This window comes from Hyaena hyaena, unplaced genomic scaffold (genome assembly GCF_003009895.1).
Source record: "Hyaena hyaena isolate Hyena2069 unplaced genomic scaffold, ASM300989v1 scaffold_1877, whole genome shotgun sequence".
Taxonomy (NCBI): Eukaryota; Metazoa; Chordata; class Mammalia; order Carnivora; family Hyaenidae; genus Hyaena; species Hyaena hyaena.
In genome coordinates, this window is record NW_024082514.1 from 49,933 (window position 1) to 70,990 (window position 21,058).

At 44.0% G+C, this 21,058-nt stretch overlaps 1 protein-coding gene across 10 annotated transcripts in view; it reads right to left on the minus strand.

The window, feature by feature from the left end:
* Positions 1-4,035: 4,035 nt before the first annotated feature.
* INTS6L (integrator complex subunit 6 like) overlaps positions 4,036-21,058 on the minus strand; it is a 62,719-nt gene continuing 45,696 nt past the window's right edge. For 3 of the 10 annotated variants that reach the window (XM_039225042.1, XM_039225045.1, XM_039225041.1), the window contains 9 exons: positions 17,222-17,316; positions 15,897-16,007; positions 13,422-13,640; positions 12,667-12,790; positions 10,548-10,690; positions 8,695-8,929; positions 5,805-6,182; positions 4,911-5,004; positions 4,036-4,291 (listed from right to left, as the gene is read on the minus strand). In XM_039225042.1, the coding sequence (XP_039080973.1) occupies positions 4,183-4,291; positions 4,911-5,004; positions 5,805-6,182; positions 8,695-8,929; positions 10,548-10,690; positions 12,667-12,790; positions 13,422-13,640; positions 15,897-16,007; positions 17,222-17,316 (1,508 nt within the window). In that variant the 3' untranslated portion in view covers positions 4,036-4,182. The other 7 variants (XM_039225044.1, XM_039225046.1, XM_039225043.1 and 4 more) reach the window with 7 other exon arrangements.

Consider the following 21,058-nt stretch of genomic DNA (forward strand, 5'->3'; position numbering starts at 1 on the left):
GCCAGTCAGAGAAAGGCAAATACCATGTAATTTCACTCATAGGTGTAATTTATGAAATAAAGCAAATGAACAAAGGCAAAAAGACAAAAAGCCACTCTTTTTTTAAAAAAATATTTTTATTTATTTCTAGGAGAGAGAGAGAGAGAGAGAGAGACAGCGTGAGCAGGGGAGGGTCAGAGAGAGAGAGGGAGTCACAGACTCTGAAACAGGCTCCAGGCTCTGAGCTGGCAGTCAGCACAGAGCCCGACGCGGGGCTCGAACCCACGAACCGCGAGATCATGACCTAAGCGAAAGTCGGACGCTTAACCGACTAAGCCACCCAGGCGCCCCAAGCCACTCTTTTTTTTTGGTGTATTTATTTACTTTGAGAGATTGGGAGAGAGAGAGAGCAAGGGAGGGGCAGAGAGACAAAAAACAGACTCTTAAAATATAGATAACAACCTGGTGGTTGCCAGAGGTAAGGTAGGAGGGGGGATGTGTAAACTAGGTAAAGGGTATTAAGAGTACACTTACCATGATGGGTACTGAGTAATGTAGAGAATTGCTGAATCACGATATTGTACACCTGAAATTAATGTAACATTGTATGTGAATTACACTGGAATTAAAAAAAACATTATTACACTTCATAATTTTGTATGTCAGGAATTTGAGCAGGGCTGAGATGGCACTCTCTGCTCCGTATGCATCATGTGGCATCAGATGGCACCTGGACGGCTCCAGAGCATTTTGTTGTTGCTGTTGTTGTAACCTACACATGAAATTCACCATTTAAAAATGTCCAGCTCAATGCCATGAAATGCATTCACAATACTGTGCAAATCTTACAGGACTATCTGGTTCTCTAACTTTTTTACAATCCCAAGAGGAAAGGACACCGGCAGTCATGCCCCATTTCTTCCTTTCCCCAGGCCCTCGAAACCGGTTATCTACTTTGTGTCTCTGTGGATATGGAGTTCTTGATATTCCACATAAATGGAATCGTACATATATGCCCTGCTTGGTCTGGCTTCTTTCACTTAGCATAACGCTTTCAGTGCTGATCCATGCCATGGCACCTATCAGTACTTTAGTTGCAGGGTCTCTACAGCCTCAACCCTTATTTTCTTTTTGATGATGACAGTCTTGGTAGATGTGAAGCATTATCTTCTTGCGGTTTGGATTTGCATGTACCTAATGACATGCTGACCACCTTTTCATGGGTTTGTTGGCCATTTATATTTCATGTGTTCGTTTGTGCATGTTCTTTGGAGATACGTTTTTTTCAAAAGTTTTTTGGCCTATTTTCCCTTAGATTGTCTCTTTGTCGTTGAATTGAAAGAATTCTTTTTATATTATGGATACTGGACCCTTATTAGATGTATGTGTTGCAAGTATTATAAAATTCTCCCATCCTATGGGTCGTCTTTTCACTCTCTTGATAGTCCTTTGATGTACGAAAGCTTTTCTTGCCTTTAATATTTATATATTTTGAGAGAGACAGTTAAAGTGGGGGACGGGCAGAGAGAGAGGGAGGGAGAGAGAGAGAATCCCAAGCACGTAGCACAGAGCCTGATGTAGGGCTTGATCTCACAAAGTGTGACATCATGACCTGAGCTGAAATCAAGAGTCGGACGCTCAATCAACTGAGCCATCTGGGTGCCCCAAAAAGCTTTTAATGTTGATGAAGACAAATGATCTATACTTTTTTTCTGTTGCCTGTGCTTTTGGTTCCATAGTCAAGAAACCATTGCCAAATGCAAGGTCATGGAGGTTAACTCCAAAGTTTCCTTCTAAGAGTTTTATGGCTTTAGCTCTTATTGATTTATTTTTAGTTGATTTTTGTACATGGTGTGAGGTGAGTATCCAACTTCTGTTATTGATTTCTAGTTTGATTCCATGATGACAAAGGAGATACTTTGTACGATTTCAAACTTTTTAAAATTCATTGAGGGGCGCCTGGGTGGCTCAGCCGATTAAGCGTCTGACTTCGGCTCAAGTCATGATCTCACGGTTCGTGGGTTCGAGCCCCGTGTGGGGCTCTGTGCTGACAGCTAGCTCAGAGCCTGGAGCCTGCTTCAGATTCTGTGTCGCCTTCTCTCTATGCCCCTTCCACACATGTGCTCTGCCTCTCTCTGTCTCTCAAAAATAAATGTAAAAAAAAATTAAAAATAAGTAAATAAATAAAAATAAAATAAAATTTATTGAGACTTGTTTTATGGCTTAGTAGATGGACAATCTTGGAGAGTACTTTGTGAGCACTTGAGAAGATGTTCTCTGCTGGTGTTGGGTGGGTGTTCTATAGGTGTCTGTTAGACTTAATTGATTTATAGCATAGCTTGAGTGCTCTCTTCCCTTACTGGCCCTCTGATTAGTTCTATCCACTATGGTGCTGAGCCTAACGCTTAACCAGAGGTGAAATCTTATGGTCTTCTCAGGTCTTTTCTGACTCTGCGTCTTGCTCTGGGCATGCACATGCTTTTCTAGATACCCAGGTACACACAGGAGTATTTCAAAGCCCTCATGCTCCAAGGTAACTCATTCCCCAGTTTTTCCTTCCAGGAGTTGGGCGAACCAGAAGCAGGTGCCCCCCCCACCCCCCCCACCCCCACCTCGCGTCAATCCTTCAGGGAGCTCCAGACAGGTTCAAACAGACAAACGTAATTTCTTGGGACTATGGTCCACTGTCATCCCTCCAGAAGTGGGAACCCACACTTCGAATGTAAGCTGTCACCCTCAAGATTGGGGAGGGGGGGTGGGCAAGAACATGTTCCAATGCCACAAAACTCTCCTATCAGGTTTCACCGGCTTTTTTCCTGATTCAGCATTCACTTGGCTGCTGTAAACCTTTGCTATCTTCCAGAGTCCCTCATTGTGATGGGTTTTTTAAAAATGTTTTATTTATTTTTGAGACAGAGAGAGAGACAGCGTGAGCAAGGGAGGTCAGAGAGAGAGGGAGACACAGAATCCGAAACAGGCTCCTGCCTCTGAGCTAACTGTCAGCACAGAGCCCGATGGGGAGCTCGAACCCACGAACCATGAGATCATGACCTGAGCTGAAGTCGGATGCTCAACCAACTGAGCCACCCAGGCACCCCTGACAGGTTTTGTTTTCAGTGTTTCTGGAAAGAGACTGACCCCCAGAGGACCCTGCTCTGCCACTTCCCCCAACATCACTGGGCTCCCTGAGTGAGGTTTTAAAGTCTGAATCTTTAGGTTAACATCTTCACTTAGCCAATGTGCGCTCTGTTTTCTGAAAGGCGTAACAAGTCACAGGAGAGATAAAGCTAGAAATGTCTCCAGGACGAACATACTTGTGAAAATCAATAAAATGATTTATTGTATATACGCGAACTCAAAATCTCTTTGTACACTTAAATTTTTGCAAATGAATACGGACAAAACAATACGGCTCCATATAAACCTTTGTATAAACATTAAAGGAAATATATACATTATTTTTTTTTTCTTTTAGTGCTTCCAAAGCACAGAAGGTACAAGTCCACCTGAAGGCTTTCGGTCGTCACATGCAAGAAGGAATATCAGGGTTGGGGCAGCCCCAGGCGCACTTGGTAAAGTCTCTAGACAAAATAGAAGAGAGTTGGAGGTAGATCGCTTGTGCCTCTCCCTGCCCCCTCCCACAGAGAAATAAGTTACCCGAATAGCAGCTTTCTTACTCTTTGTTTCAAACTGTCCTGAATATTGATTGCATGGTTTAAAAGGCACGACTAGGAATTGCTGAAAACTCTGTTCGGCACACACAAGACGGCCGCCTGGATTCTGAACACCTGTTCTTTCCAAAGGGCGCAGCACGAGCACTGAGCAGCGTTCCACTTACAGGTGGCCCTTAGTCACTCTGGAAACGCGCAGAACAACAAAATTCATATGAGGAGACCCTTATCACATCTAGAAGGGGTGACAGTGCTTACTGAAGTTGACCTGCTGAATTAATAACATCACCTTCCTCGACTGGGAAAAGAAACAACAAAACAATAGATTAATACTTTCAGGAAAACTCTGAGCCAGCTTTCACTTCCAAAGAATCATAAAAGTAAAAAAAAAAAAAAAAAAAAAAGCTCCATGGCTTTTTCTTGGCTTCGGGAAGGCAGTTCTCTTGCCTAAAACATTCTAGGAAGCTTGAACAATATCGTCTTCCTTCCTAGAGCATAGAAAAGTTGCCCTTTTTTCTCCTTGGTCTTTGCATTAACATGATGATCTGCTATTGATGTGATTAACGTTGTTGAGGTGGTTGTGGGAGTCTATTTTTTCTAGTACCTTCTCAAGGTACTGGATTAAGACTCGTCTTTTAAACCTAGAAATAAAGAGAAATTGTATTAACCAAAAGATACTTGAAGCCCTTCCGGTGTCCAAGGCATGGTGCGGGGTAGAAGGTGGAACTGGTGACCTACATGGGAATAAGAAATGTATCCTCATGTAAAGATGTGGGTTAGGGGCGCCTGGGTGGCTCAGTCAGTTAAGCATCCGACTTCGGCTTAGGTCATGATCTCCCAATTTGCGGGTTCGAGCCCCGCATCGGGCTCTGTGCTGACAGCCCAGAGCCTGGAGACTGTCTTCAGATTCTGTGTCTCCCTCTCTCTCTCTATCCCTCCCCTGCTCCTTCTGAGTCTCTCTCTCTCAAAAATAAATAAAACATAAAACTAAATTTTAAAAAAATGCGGTTTAGCAAATACTAACAGTGCCAACTGAGGACCTGAGCCCACCTCCAACTGTGGTGAGCTTAGAAGATTCCACAGACTTGGATGAATGAGTTGGACTCCGATAATATTGATCTAAATGCCTCTGGAGACAGCCTTAACTGTGAGTGAGAGCCAGGGCTTGAGAAAAGGAAGGGCGAGCTTACTCCTCTCCCCCTCCTTCATTGGGCGCTACTGCCTAGCAACAAGCAATGAAGGTCTCCACCTTACACCCACCTTGCAGCTTCCTTGATGGTAAATTCAACAAATTGTTTCTTGACTGCAAGAGATCCTTGCACTTCTTCAAGCAAAATGAAAATTCTTTCATACTCTGAAGATACATAAGAAGAAAAACTTCAGTATTCTTTAAAAAATATGACTAGGAAATAAGATTCCATCTTTACACATCCTCAGTAATCAGTCCTCACGGGTGGAAAGATACAATTTGTAATTTAAACACTCAAACCAAAACATCCACACATCAGCTACTAAGGAAATTCTTGTAAATGCTAAACAAACATGGTAGACTAAGGAAGGGTCCCAAAGTTGCCCATGTCTTAACTTCTGGAACCTTGTTAATATGTTACCGTATACGGCAAAAGGGACTTGCCTAGAGTTAAGTTAGCCCAGTGAAAGTAATTTCAGAGTTCTGACTTCCACGACTGTAAGGGGAATATAGTTTGAGCCACGTAGTTTGTGGCAACTTGTTAACAGAAGCAAAAGGAAACTTATGGTAAGTAAGGTGCAAAAAAGAGAAAAAGGTGTATTGGGTCCTTTTTGTTAAAGCAAGAGGAGTCAACTTTAAATTATGTGAAAACCTGAGGCACCTGGGTGGCTCAACTGGCCAAGTGTCCGGCTTTGGCTCAGGCCATCTCACACGTTCGTGCGTTTCAGCCCCAGGTCGGGCTTTGTACTGACAATGTGGAGCCCCCTTCAGATTCTGTCTCCTTCTCTCTCTCTGCCCCTCCTCTGATCATGCTCTCTCTCTCAGAAATAAACAAAAAAAATTTTGTTTAAATATGTGAAAACCCAATACTTCTCAAATACCTCAAGAGAGAGCACGAATCTGTCCTGAATCATATGAGAAGGGCCTTCCGCTATATTATTGACACATGTGCTTTCACTACTTACTTCGTCCAAATTTTCGAACTTCCTTCATCAACTGATGTTTTATATCAGCATTGATTCCTTGAGCCATAGCGGGGGTTATGTGCAAGGTGTTTGGTGCAGTCCCCAAAGTGGGGGTTACTGAGGCTTTCCGTTCCTCCACAGACACACCGCAGTGTTTGCTTCCTCCCAGAAGTGCACTGGTACCAGGTCTGTGAACCAGGCCATCTTTCCGTAGACTCGTGAAGTCGTCAGACAGAGAATCCAGCTGCTGGGGGTGCGGAATACCATCTCCCGCCATATTTATAAGCTCTGGGGGAGCAGACTTTGACAAGAAGCCATCAGGTGGGATCGGACCATTTTCCATCTTCTCCTCATGGACCTCAGGAATGACAGTGACATCTGGAGGCCAAATCAGGAAGGCAAACTGTGAGGAAGGTGGGTTATATCAACCCCACAGGTAAATCCCCATGCTCCTCATGTTTGAGGAAATGATTGGTTTCAAAAAAGCAAGAAGATGTACAGGTGGAGTCTGAGACCCCTGAAACCGAGCGCAGGAAGGTAATGCGACAAAATCACTTTCTCCTCTTCCTGGCACTCCCAGGACATCGGGAAACCGAGTCAGGCAGGACAAGCACTAAGCATTCTCAGCTCCCTGGCACCCCTGTTTTAAGGACCACTGGTGGCTTGCATGCTGAAAGGCAGCAAGTCTCACTTCATGTCATGAATTCCGTAATTTGCATATAAAATGCCATGCTTTAAAAAGTAAATAAATGTCACGCTCCACTGAGCTTGGCACCAGACCCTGTGGGCCCCCTTCCATTTCCCTCCTCTCTACCTCGAAGGTTCTAAGAGAAGAGAGGTGGCTATTAGGTCTCAAGGCTCTCTACATACTCCGTAACCAAAAATCTTTGTCTGCATGTGATTCTCATCGTTCCCTTCTGTGACAAGGAAATGAGTTTCCTTTTACTCCAGGCCTGACGCCTCTACTTCCGATGCTCGGCCTTTCCGCCAGGCACCGAGCCCAAGCCAGGGGATCAGCAGGGGACGAGGCAGACAGGGGCGGTCCCTACGCTTATGGAACTTACATCCTCATGGGGACGTCAGGTGGTATGTGTAACTTGGGCAAAGGGAATAATACCGTTTGAACTCGCGATGGGAAGGAAGACATCAGGGATGTGACCGACAGCAGGAGGGGGAGCCTCCAGGACCCCGTGGTCAGGCAGGGCCCTCTGAGGAGGTGACCCCTGGCACAGGAGACAGGGGGCCCGTGCACGTGAGGAGGAGGACTTCCGGCTGCCGTGAGGGCCAGTGCAGGGCCCCTAGGAGGGGACGAGCCGGGGCCATGGAGAAAGGACAGAGGCAGAGAGAGCAAGGAGGACCCCCCCCCCCCCAGAGGACACGCGCAGGAGAGGATGGCAGGACCGGGTCCTGCGGAGCGCGTAGACCAGCGTCGGGAGCTCCGATTCTGTTCTGAGCGCTCGGGGGAGTGGATGGCGGGCTTCAGGGTGGACGTGGCATGAAGGGATTTCCGTGCGCACAGGGTCACTCTGGCTGCGGGGCGGTGATGGGTCAGGAGCGTCACGTGGGAGGGCAGGGGAATCGGATGAGAAGCTGTTGTAGCAGCTTGGGGACAGATGGTGGCAGCACAGACCAGAGGGATGGGGACACAGGGCGCCACAGGAATCATACTGGGTGTCACGTTGCCTGCACTTGCTAAGGGACTGAGGTGAGAGATGAGTAAAAGACAACTCATGGTGACTCCAAGGGTATTCCCTGAGCCCCTGGGGAAACAGCAGTGCCAGGAGCGTGCAGTGCCAGTGCCCAACTGCTCGTGGCAGTGGGTCGTGCCCTGCTCTTCCTGATCTGGCCCAGTGACCTCAGGCTGATGGCCTGATAGCGATCACGTTGGCATTAGTTACGCCGTGGAAACGTGCAAACATTGTAATCGAGGGCTTCAGCCTCCCAGCCCCCACACACTCGGACAGCTGGCCGTCGCAGCTTTACCAACATACTGCCCAATGGTGTCATTTAACATTAACAGTCATGCCTGTGGAAGGCTGCAAGTTGAGCTGTTTTGGAGAGAGCGGAGGTTAGGTGTTCTGTTGAAACACGTGGGGCCGAGTTTTATCTGCCTACCGGATACCTCAGTGGAGATCCCGCGGCTGTGGTTAAATTTAGGTCTGGAGTTTGGAGCAAGGTGTAAACACCCGAGTTGTTAACAGGTAAATGTCCTGGAAAGCCCAAGGCTGCATGGGAGCACCAGGGCGGGGGGGGGGGGGGGGGGGGGGGGCGGAATCGAGCTTTGGGTCCCTACGCTATTTACAGGCGGGAGAGGAAGGTGGAAACCAGAAAGAGAGGATGAATAGGAGCTGTCATCCAAGGGAAAAGAAAACCAGGACTTGCGGTGTCCGGGAGCCTGAGAGTTTCCAGGAAGGAGGGAGTGAACCACCGTGACACATGACATGAAGAAGCAATGGCAACATGCAGCAGGCACTGGGGGCTGCGATGACGCCTGTCTTAGTGCGGGGGGTGGGGGGGCAGACTGCCCTGGGTTAGAGGGGGAGCAGGAGTCGAGGAACCGGAGAGCCAGTGCAGACCCATCCTCTTACTGAATCCATTTTGCACCTGCTGCGTCAAGAACCTGCTTCCCTGTTCCGACTCACACAGTAACACGCTCCTATCTCCACTTCTCCACCTTGTGCTAGTTACTGTATAAATATAGATCTTCTCGCCTCAGAGAGTGACTCTAATCCCCTCGGAGCCCTTTGTACCTACCACACTGATGATTTAATAATGGTTTACTCAACGAACAAAAAGCGGATACAAAAGAAATGAATACAAAGGAAAATAAAGCTGTTTAGTGTCTTAGTCTTCTAGGAGCCATAAGGAAATCACAACCACTACTCTATACCTGTATGTACAAGGGTGGGTTTTATGAGGTTTGGATAAGATGGGAACCACGAGGCTGAGGGTGGTCCCTTTCCGCCCACATGGTTAGTTACAGTAGGTGGTGTTTGTGGTTTCGCCAACAGCAGGGACATACTCCGCCTTCTCTTAGATGACAGAGGACTGTTGGGCTCTCCGGGGCGCTTCACTTTGTTTTGTGGCCCTGCCACGAATTCATCTGCTTCATCAATCATCATTCCCTAGAAAACATCAATGAACACTCTCCATTAAAGTGCAAGGCACCTGCACGCCGCCCCGCACACACACAGCCCTACACCCCATTACCAACACACGCCTTCATCATAGGCTGGAGGTTGACCATGTCCCACACGGACCCTGTTCTCAGAAAGTGCTACTCCAGTCCAATCTTAACCTAGTCTCAGTGGAACAAGGAGGAAATGAAATAGAACGCGTTGCCAAGGTCAAACACAATATGATTATGATTAACCAGAAAGCCTGAGGGAAGCAACTCGCATCAATCGAAGGGGGAATCAACCCACAGTTCCTTTTCGGAAGAAGTATAAACCATTCTGAAGCGACCCTTGGTAAGTCAAACAATTCCCCTTTGTGCGCTTTTGCGCTTTGAGCACATCATTAAGAAATATTGACTATCACTGTACACAATGCTGCGTGTGGACAGGAGAGAGCAGAGTGACAGAAAATGTCACCCCCCCCCCAACAGCAATCTCACGGAAGTTCAAATATGTTCATTTTGGGGGCTTTGCATCCTTGCGGGTAGGTGAAAGATGAGAGCCAGCAGTGCAGAAGGTTAGCTAAAAGCTGTTCCCATCCAAGGATAACCTAAGAAAATGAAAATATTTTCATAAAATCATGACACATGACTTTTCCAAGGTGTTTTCCAAAGCAACGCAGTACAGAAAGGGGAAACCAGACATCCTGAGCATTTACTGCATGTCAGGTCATGTTTGAAATGGGTACATGCATTAACTCAATACCACACAGGGCTCTAATAAGCGCAGTAATTATCCCCAGTGGTACAAATGAGGAGACCAAGGCACAGAAGGATTAAGAAAAAGTCCAATTGATTGAGGATTGGGGTTAGGTGGAATCTCTTTCAGTCTAGCTTTGTATACCACACAGATTATTGTATGGCCCGCACCTTACCACCAATGGGTCTCCATGCATGCAAACAGAATCTCCATTTGTCTTCATCCTTAGATGGTCAAGTCAGCCTCTCTCTCTCTCTCTTTCTCTCTCACACACACACACACACACGCACACACCTCACATTTAGCTCTCTAGTAGGACAATCCAAATAAAGCAACATCACGTAGTACTTCCTATTTCAAGATAAACGCTTGATCACTGTCTAGCTAGAGTGCTAGAGATCTGAGTAATGGAAAGGGGAAATAACTGGTGATCTCAATATTAAAGGAATTAGTGTGTAGAGGTGGGGATGAATACAGACTCTGGAGCTGGAAAGATGTGGGTTCAGATCCTGGCTCTTACCAGCTATGTTACTCAGAGCATGCCCCTTGACCACCGTGAGCCTTGATTTCTTCTGATGAAAGGGCAGACGGTAACACTCATCTGCAGAACTACTGTGGGCATTAAATGCGATCATGTAAAACACCAACTCCTACTAGGTACTCAATAGATGTCACTTGTTCTTTTCTTCAAGCAACACACCTTTGTATCGGGAGGCTCCCACCTTCCATTCACAAAGAGCCCTGGAGTCCTATTTTATCTTGTCAACAAACAGAGAGAGAACCTCTGATTCATATTCACCTTGCCCAGAAGAAAGGAATTATAGCAAGAATATCACAATTTAGGCAGATTTAGAAACAGGTACTTTACCTTCTTATCTTGTTTGAATGGATTGCCAAAAGTATGTAGTCTTTTTGGTTGATCTGGATCAATCTCTCGAAGCGGAGAAGCCAATGTCTTTAGGTATTCCTGATAGTTACCCATTTGTGCGACTGGAACACTATGAAGGGAATCTGTAAAATCACAGGGAAAGAAACAAATGCTACGCAGCTGCAGTGTCTAGGTTCTTTCAGAGGACATGGATCGGGGTGCCTGCGTGGTTCTATGCATTGAGGATCCTATTGATTTCAGCTCAGGACATGATCTCACGGTTTGTGGGATCGAGCCCTGTGTCAGGCTCTGTGCTGACAGCACAGAGCTGGCTTGGGATTCTCTCTCCCTCTCTCTGCCCCTCTCTTGCTCACATGTGTGCGTGTGAGCTCTCTAAATAAATTAAATAAATAAATAAATAAATAAGCAAATAAATAGATAGATAGATAGGTAGATAAATAAAACTTGAAGAGAACATGATCATAGTCTGGCTTAACAATGTGTGCCTTGGCATCCCATAGTCTAAAATCTCAAATTCTTGGGGCGGCTGGGTGGCTCAGTTGGTTAAGCATCCGACTTTGGCTCAGGTCATGATCTCATGTTCATGGGTTTGAGCCCTGCGTCGGGCTCTGTGCTGACAGCTCAGAGCCTGAAGGAAGCCTGCTTCGGATTCTGTGTCTCCCTCTCTCGTTGCCTCCCCCCTGCTGATATGCTCTCTCACTCTCTCTCAAAACTAAATATAAACATTAAAAAATCTCAAATTCTAAGATCTAAAATCATCTCTCCTCATCCCACTCACTACTCAGTGTACCGTCACTACTGCCTACAAGCTCAAATCGCTAGGCCAAATACAACGCACTGATGCTTCAAACCAGGTTTGAAAATGGGCTGACAACCTCTATGCCACCCAACCTGAAACACCAAGTTTGTTCTGCATTTTGAGGAGCCTAGTCTCCATGGTTCTCTCTTAGCAGACAGAGAACCTTCGTTAGTAGGCCTTACGTTCTTGGAGAATGTGACTGCATCTATAGGCTCCCTTCCTAGAGAAGCTTCCTGCTCTCCACAAAACTTGGGTGTATAGTTTCAGGAGGTTGGCCAGCTTCAGATTTAACTCCTTGTAATGTACAAATGACCCAAATGAAACAAATGTTTCAAATGAACCAAATGGAGTAAAGGGAAATTGTACACCATCACCAATTATCCCACACAATGTCAGCTTCGTTCTTTTCATGTAAATGAGGAATTCTGGGTTGAATTCATCACAACAGGTTGGGTTGTGCAGTTTCCAAAATCTGACAGACCTAGGTCCTGCCACTTTCCACCTCACTACACCTGGACTGGCCATCAAAATGCTCGCCCTTGAGGCGCATGGGTGGCTCAGTCGGTTAAGCGTCCGACTTCGGCTCAGGTCATGATGTCACGGTTTGTGGGTTTGAGCCCTGTGTCGGGCTCTGTGCTGACAGCCAGCTCAGAGCCTGGAGCCTGCTTCACATTCTGTGTCTCCCTCTCTTTCTGCCCCTCCCCTGCTCGTGCTCTGTCTCTCTCTGTCTCAAAAATAAATAAACAAAAAAAAATTTTTTTTTAAATGCTCACCCTTGAGAGAGAGATACCAAGAAACAGACCTCAATCATAGAGGACAAACGGATGGTTACCGGAGGGGAGGTGGGTGGGGGATGGGTGAAACAGGTGATGGGGATTAAGGAGTGCATTGGTGGTCATAAGCACCGGGTGAAGGGTTGAAGCACTATATTGTACACCTGAAATTAATATAACACTCTGTTAACAACAGTGGAATTAAAATAAAAGCTTAAAAAATGTGCACTCTCAGTTCCCATGTCCATAAAATGGGCATAAAAACAGTATCTACGTCATTGGACTGTTTTGAGGCTTATAAGAGCCAAAGCATGGGTAGTGCAGTATGTACGTCAATTAATGTGCACACCTCCCCTAAAACCTGAGGACAATGAACTTGTGCCTGAGTAGTAGAGGGATTCAGTGAAAATGGGCATTCTAAATCTTAAAGTATTACAAAATAACCTGTGTTATGCAATAAGCACTTTCATGAAAGTCAGGCTCCACTTTTTCCTAATCAACAAAAAATACTTCTTTGCTCATTTACCTTCATCTTGTCCAACAATAAACTTGTGTGTTTTCAGCAGATTGGATCTCATTCTGGTTAACTGGTCTAAAAGACCTCTACGTGGAATGTCATAAGCATTTCTGTATGTCTGAGGTTTCAAATCCTATTTGAAATGGAACAAATAATTTCAGTTACTCCTGAGGCTTTTAATATAGAAATGTAATTCTTAACGCAGTTGAAATCGTCGTGAAGAGAGGGACATTGAACACAACTACCGTAGAATTTTGCCAGTGGAAAATTCGCCTTTGCTGGCCTTGTTCCAAATTCTAAAATACCCACAACGTGCTCAAACCACTGCGAATATCCTTTCCCAAGTAGGTCAACTGGCCTGGCCAGTTCTGCCCAACGTGGACCTCCTCTATGGGAAATCCCGGTGTCAGGGGTCCCTGCTGGGCCACGACCTTGTCGCAGCGGCACTGCTGCCCGAGACTCTTCATACCCAAACCTCCTCCTCGTCCCCTCCTCTTACAGGTGCTAGATCAGCAGTGTGGCCGAAGGCTCTCCCTGCCGACTCCTCTCTCTCCCCCCTTCATCCTTCACAGACATTATCCCCAAAACATATCTTGGACATTTAAATTCATCTTGGCCTCTACTGGCAAGACAATTCCTAAGCCGATCCGGGGATAACTATGAAGTCCAAAACAGGATCGTAATTATTTCAAAGCTGCAATAATAGGACGCATGTGAGTCAGACAAGTTCAAACAAATACAAAGTATTTATGTCTACAATTTACCTTGTTTAAGAGCCCGACTTGGAAGCCAGCAAATTCTTTGGTATTCCATTCGGTCAGTCTTGGTGCACTTTCCCCTATGATTTCTTTCAATAGTTTTCTAAAATTTTTACTGTGGGTAAAGGACACGCCACCTCCAGAATGATTTTTCACTTTGATTCCGATTTCCTGGGGAGGTTTCTTCCCCACGGATGCTAGTATCCGCTCTGACTCTAGTTTGGTCTAAAATGAAAGTACATAGTATGTTATGAAAAGATCTTTATCATCACTGTTGTTGTTACTACTTAAGAAAGATAACACTTTAAGAACCCCACAGAAATTTTTCAATTGTAAATCACAGAAAAATGGATAATTAAACATTTCCCTGTGCTTCTCTGCACTATCACAGCAAACAGGGAGGCGGGAGGTGAGAAAAATAAATAACTTCCTACATTTTTTTCTTGTCTAATGGCAAAATTATGACTGAATCATGGAGAGAATGGAAACCATGGATAAGAAGTACATTCATAGACATTTAAAATCACATTTTGTTGCTGTAAAATCTAGCCTGAGTCACTATATTTATTTCAGACCCAGACATAAAGGTGTAAGACTCCGTATTTATAAATGTAAACTAGCGCTAAAATTCAGATTACACAGATTGGCATTACATCTGGGAAAAATTCAACTGTTTATTTCTCATATCAGAGCACCCCCAAAAAAGTAATGCTTAAATTTAACAAACATTACCACGTAAATGATTTGTAATATCTGCTCAGTAAGTTTCTAGCTAACTTACAAAAAAATCCTAATGGACACTATTATACCACATTGATAAATATTGCTTGACGGTGTATCATAGCAATATATTGGGCATATTTTGTGATTTACATACATCTGGGATGGTTCAAGGAGCACTGGTGACAGTTATTAAATTAGTAATAAAATTAGTAATTAGAGTGATTATAAATTAGTAATAATCTTCTTTAAAAGAAGGAATTCCACCAATGCCCAGTAAGGCCAAAAGGATTTCGCATTTCATACGGTTAGGTTGGAGAGATTCATTAATTTTCACTATGAGTGGAATTAAGTATGCTTATTATCTTTTGCACAAAATTAAGTCATGAAATAAGGGATAAGAGCAAAGGAAGGGTCTGTTTCCAGAAATGGTCCCGAAATCTCATCTAGTAGAAAACTACACAAGCAACATGTCCCAGAAGGTCCCAGAGCTTGCATGGCTTTCAGCTCTGCTCACTATTCTTCCTGGTGGCCATACCCTGCTGACACAGCCCTAAAGGCCTAAGGTAGGCATCGGATAAAATATATATATAAATCAATAGGTCAATCAGTCAATCAATAACCCAAACAAAACATTCACAACAACAACAAAAATCTACTAGTGGAGAGGAAAGGGGGTCATGGGGATGCTCGGTGGACCAGAAGCCTAGGTTTGCCTTTATTGTCTTTTGCATTTATGAGCACACTGGACGGGCAGGAGCTGGTAAACTCCAGACCGTACTTCCGTTTGTGCCGGACCCTAGCCAGGTGTGTCAGTATCCCCAGCTGCAGAGTCATTTTGGTTCTTTGATGAAATCTGATGCTCTTTTGCTTACGACTGTCTGTCTTCTAAAGGCCCAACTTCCAGACATATGTGACTTAAAGCCTGACAGCCACTGCGGATGCTACCACTGTCCCCTACCTGCGAGCACCCTTGTGCATAAGAAGAAAGCAAAAAGGCTGCATTAGTTTATCATCGAACATAACACATTCGTACGGCAGTAAAGCTCTACCTCAGTGGTTCTCAAACATTTCCATCCTGCAAGAATGGGCTAGGTAGAGGTGAGAAGTATGGTAAGTAGGGGTGAGTGGAGGATGAGGTACTAATAGAGGGGCAGGCAAGGCACAAGGTGAATAATGGTAAATGAGGTGGGGGTTTAAAGGAACGGATGGAGGGCAAGAAGAGAGGAGGTTGAGCTCCACTCTTCGGGTCCCCAAGGGCTCTAGCACCCTCCAGCGCGAGGAACACTGGACTCCTCTCCCCCTCTCCAAGAAAAAGCGCATGGGCACTTGTTGCCTAAGAGCTAATTTCAGGCAAGACGCCGAATCACACCATGCCTCAGTGTGCCGACCTGAAAAAGGGGGATGCACTAGTCCAGTGTGATCGGAGGAGAACCTAGGTCGAGGACAGACAGAATGTGACCCACGAGATCATTTTTATTAAGCCTCTGCCCCTCTTAGGCCACAAGATGTCAACCAGCTCGTGGGCAGCACAAACTGGCGAGCAAAAGGAGACATGGTACAGCATCCAATGACCCTGACAGACCCTTAGCTGCAGCTTAACGGTGAAGCTAGAAGCCATAGAGAATCACATTATTACTAATCCATAGAGTGGAGAAATATATACACATTTAATTTGAAAAATGACAATTACACTAAAGAATAAGTAAATGCACTTCTTAGGGCAAAGGAGTTTTGTTTGTTTGTTTTTACCAATACTACCTGTTGGCTGAGTTTTTTAAGGTAAGAGATAACACTGTAACTAAGTCCACAATCTAAATTATCTGATATCAGATTTGGAGCTCCCATCATCCTTAGTGCTTTCTTTAATGGCTATAAGGAAACAAAATACACAACAGTAAGAATAGAATAAATCTTAAAATACTCAAAGTTCAGTTATAAGGGGCAAAGGGATATGATTTCATTTCTTAGAAGTCAAGGCGCTGCACATAAAACCAAACATGGAACATTAAAAAGTGGCAATGAAAATAGCAGAGGAGTAAGGAGCAGAAAGTAAAAAAAAAAAAAAAAAAAAAAAAAAAAAAAAAAAAAAAAAAAAAAAAAAAAAAAAAAAAAAAAAAAAAAAAAAAAAAAAAAAAAAAAAAANAAAAAAAAAAAAAAAAAAAAAAAAAAAAAAAAAAAAAAAAAAAAAAAAAAAAAAAAAAAAAAAAAAAAAAAAAAAAAAAAAAAAAAAAACCAAAAACAAAAAAACAAAACAAAACAAAACAAAAAAAAACAAATCAGAAGAGAGTGGGATAAGAAGAGCAAGAAACAGCATATTCAAACAGGTCAATTGCTTTCAGTCTTAATTCCCAAGTCATACAATTGTTTTGCATCGCATTTTATCGTGTACCCCTTTCCTGCCATGGTAAACGTTGACGCAACTCGATTTCCCCTCCCAGCGACGCCAATGGTAATTCAAGATTCTGCCTTTTCACCTCTAGAAACTTGGCTTAAAGTGTGCTACAGCCACCTCTGAAATGATTTTAGATTATGTGACCAGTTCAAAGGCACCATGAAGGATTTTTCTCAAATTGTAAAAACCCAAATGAGGCCAAGAAACTTTGGATTCTTTTGGGATTCCCCTCCCCCGCCCAGCGCCCCTGCTTCATGCTGTGCCTAGGACACACTGAACAGGCAATAAGTAAATATACTGCTTCCAGAATTTCTGTTTTTCAGAGGGAAACCCCATATCGAAAATTTCTAGAGTTAAAAAGGGAAGTTGGTATTAATACATGAATCCAGACATATTTTTCTTAAATTCCAAAATTCCAATTTCATAAGGTTACTTTTACTAAGAGAAATAGAGACGTGTTTTTATAAAAATAACCATGGCAGTTAAAGGAAATAAAATAAGCAATTCTCTTTTGTGCCGCCATGACACCTCCAAGCTCTTACACATAATTTGAGAAGACAATGGCGATACAAATATTTAGAAATTTAAACATCTATCTCATCTCAGCGGTCAAGTGTTTGGCTCACTGACATTCCTTGTGACAAGAATCATCACTGATACAGTTAATGCACGTATACACAGAAATACATACTAATAAGTAGTATGGAGGCAGAGTTTTTAAGTAGCTGTCAAAAGCCTGTCGCCACTTCAGATTTGACTTAAGCTTGTGAACTTTAAACAAGTCATCTGTAAGAGAAAACCAAACCAAACATTACATTATTCCAGCCCTAAATTCCAAGATCTAAAGCAAGCATCTGTTACAGCATTTCCTAGAAATCTCAGTGTAATTAAAACATTACATTAGATGAACCTTTCTTTGGAGCTTATTGGATTGTCTTTTTTGGTGCTATGGAGCAAAATCATATACAGTATTTTTCGAGAAAACAAAACACATTCTCAAGTTACATATGTCTCTTCCATTTGCGAAGCTACATAAAATATAGTATTAAAGCACAGACTCTGAGCCACGGAAAATATTTTGCTGACCTCTTACATACTGGTAACACTACTGTAGTCATGTTCACCTGAGGGGGAATCCATGGTCACTGGTTGATAAACAGAGGCTGTTCAGGGGTGCCTGGGTGGCTCAGTTGGTTAAGGGTCCGACTCTTGGCTCAGGTCATGACCTCACATGAGTTCAAGTCTCACATTGGGCACTGTGCTGATGGCACAACATGGAGCCTGCCCAATTCTCTGTCTCCCTCTCTCTGCCACCTCCCCCCCAAATAAATAAATAAATAATGGTTGTTAAAGCAACAACAACAAAAAACTGAACTCACAGAGAACTGATTGGTGGTTGCCAGAGGCAGGGTGGGGGAGTAGGGGTAGGCGAAATGGCTGAAAGTGGTCACATGATACAAACTTCTAGTTACAAAATAAAGAAGCCCTGGGGATGTACTGTATGGCATGGTGACTATAGTCAATAATACTGTGCATATTTAAAAGTTGCTAAGTGAGATTTTTTTTAATTCTTTATATTTATTTATTATTGAGAGAGCAAAACAGAGCATGGTGGGGGGGGCAGAGTGAGAGGGAGACAGATCTGAAGCAGGCTCCAGGCTCTGAGCTATCAGCACAGGGCCCGATGCGGGGCTTGAACCCATGAACTGTGAGATCATGACCTGAGCCGAAGTCAGACACTTAACCGGCTGAGCCACCCAGGTGCCGCGCAACTAGATCTTAAAAGTTGTCATCACAAGAAATTTGTGACTCTGTGTGGTGATGGATGCTAACTAGTGCCCCCAATGTTCTCTTCACGATATATATACAAATATTGAATCATTATGGTGTACACGGGAAACTACCATAATGTTACATGTCAATTATATTTCACTAATTAATAGATAGACAAGTAAACGGTGAGTGTTATCCTTTTGGTTGAAAGGTCAAGGTAAGAGGCTTTTACAAAGCATTTCAGGCAAAGACAGCAAACTCCAAATTATGCTTTGGATCCGCCTTAATCAGCCTATACTTTGTGTAGTTCCTTTTCCCTCCTTTCTTCATTTCTTTCATTTCTAAACATTGAGTCTGTCAAATGCTAGTTAACAGCCAGGTCGTGGCACTAGCAAAAGCTAGTAGAGATGTCAGGTTGTAGGTCAAAACACTGTACAACTGAGAGAGGGGCAAGATGGCGGATAAGTAGGGAGCTCCATACATTTCGCTCGCCCCTATTTCTCAAACGGAGAAGGCCTGAAGCCATAGGAACCCTTACAGAATCGCAGGAGTTTGGAAGGAAAAGGAAAAGGGGGCAGAGTCTGCTGAGAAAACAACCTTAGGTGCATGAGCGCGAACTGGGTAAGTAAGATAAAAACGAGCCTGGAACCGGAGGGAGGGGGAGCCCCCTCTGCGAGGAGCTGAGGTGAGTAAAAGGGAAAAGAGCGGATGAAACTGTCCAAAGAACTGTCCCTGTCCCTGGAGAAGAGAAAAACCTCGGCTCGGGACAGAGAGTGACCCGGTTCCCAACTGTGGAGCCAATTTTGAGCTGGACGCCCTGGTCCCGGACGGTGCCAGGAGAAACTGCCCCTCTGCTTTCCAACTCCATCTGGAGGGGAAGCAGCGTGGCCTGAAACCGCTCCGCTGCTCCTCCGGCTAAGACTGCTTGGACGGACTCGGCCTGTGGGTTTATATTTCGGGTGGCATCAATAAAGCACACGGACTAAGATCTGGAAACGAGGCGAGGCTTGGGACATAGAACACGGCACACTTTGGCTGCACCCGCGGAACAAGGAGATCGGACCCAAAAGAGTGATTTGCAACACTTGGTTCCAGAAGGGACTGGGGTGCCATGATTTTTCTCCTCACAACCACCAAGGCTGGACCTCAGGGAGTGGCCTCGGGCCACAGGGGAGGCTAAGACCCGTCTACACCAAACCACGCCCATCCCCCCTAGAAAGCTGCTTTTTTTTTTTGGTTTTGTTTTACCGGAGTCCGGGGCAAGACCAACATGGATACACTGCCATGATTAATTCTAGATCAATTCTTTCTATTCAGATATATTTTCCCTTGTCTCATTCGTACCCCTCCCCTCTGCTGGATGGGGCACTCTGGTCACTGGTTTGCTTAAACAGTCACATTTAATCCATTCTCTAGACGTGTAGTCTACACCTCGACTGCTACCTTTCTCTCTCTATCTCTCTCTCTGGAGTAATCAGACTATATAGTTTCTCGGAGTAACATTATCTTCATTTCTTTCTCCTCGCCTCTTACCATATTCTCCTCTTTCTCTCTCTGAATTAAGCCTCTTAGTTTCTCTGCCTGGTCATTGTCCAATTTCATTTCTCCCCTCCCTGACATTTCTCTCTTTGTATGTGCTCTTCCATCAGCACTGCATACACCCTGCTCTTTATTTGTAGCTGGGAATTCTGGTTTTATGCTTTTAGACTGTCCTTTGTCTTTTGGGTTTTTTCTTTTTTCCTTTCTTTTCTTCTTTTTACTTTTATTTTTATTATTTGTTTTTCCTCCTTCCTCTTTTTTTCCCTTTTGGTTTGCATGTTTGTTGGATTTGTCGTGCATTTGTGTGCCTTTGTTCCCTGTGTGTTTATCTGTCTGCTTTCTTTTCCAGGGCTACCTCAAGAAACAAGCCAAAGTACACATGGTGGAGAGTCCCAAATACCACTACGAGTAGGGAAATAAAATAACCAAAGTCTCAACAAGAGAAACCAAGAGACACTATTCAAAGAACATGTCCTGAACGGACAGGCCCTGGACAGTCAAAGAGCCTTCTTTAATACAGCAGCACTTGCAAGTGCAGAGTACATAACAAGCATTGAAATCTGACAGGAGACAGAAAGCTAGCCAAAATGATGAAACGGAAGAACTCTTCTCTAAAGAAATTCGAGGAAGAAATGACAGCTAAAAAACTGCTCAAAACAGATATAAGCAACATAACTGAACAAGAATTTAGAACAATAGTCATAAAATTGAAAAGGCATGGAAGACATCAGAGAAAGTATTGCTACAAAGACTGTGGAGCTTAAAAAATAGTTCTGATGAATTAAACAATGCTATTAATGGGATGCATAATAAAATGGAGCATCCAATGCACGGATTGAAGAGGCAGAGAGGAGAATAGGTGAATTAGAAGTCACAATTACAGAAAACGAGGAAGCTGAGAGAAAGAGAGATAAACTGATCCAGGAACACGAAAGGAGAGTTCAAGAGCTGAGTGATACAATCAAATGGAACAATATCTGTATCATAGGAATTCCAGAAGAGGAAGAAAGAGGGAAAAGCACTGAAGGAGTCCTTGAACAAATTATAGCTGAGAACTTCCCCAATCTGAGGAAGGAAACAGATATTTGAAATCCAAGAGGCACAGAGAACTCCCTTCAGACGTAACTTGAATCGAACTTCTGCACGATATATCATAGTGAAATTGACAAAATACAAGGACAAAGAGAGAATTCTGAAAACAGCTAGGGATCAAAGG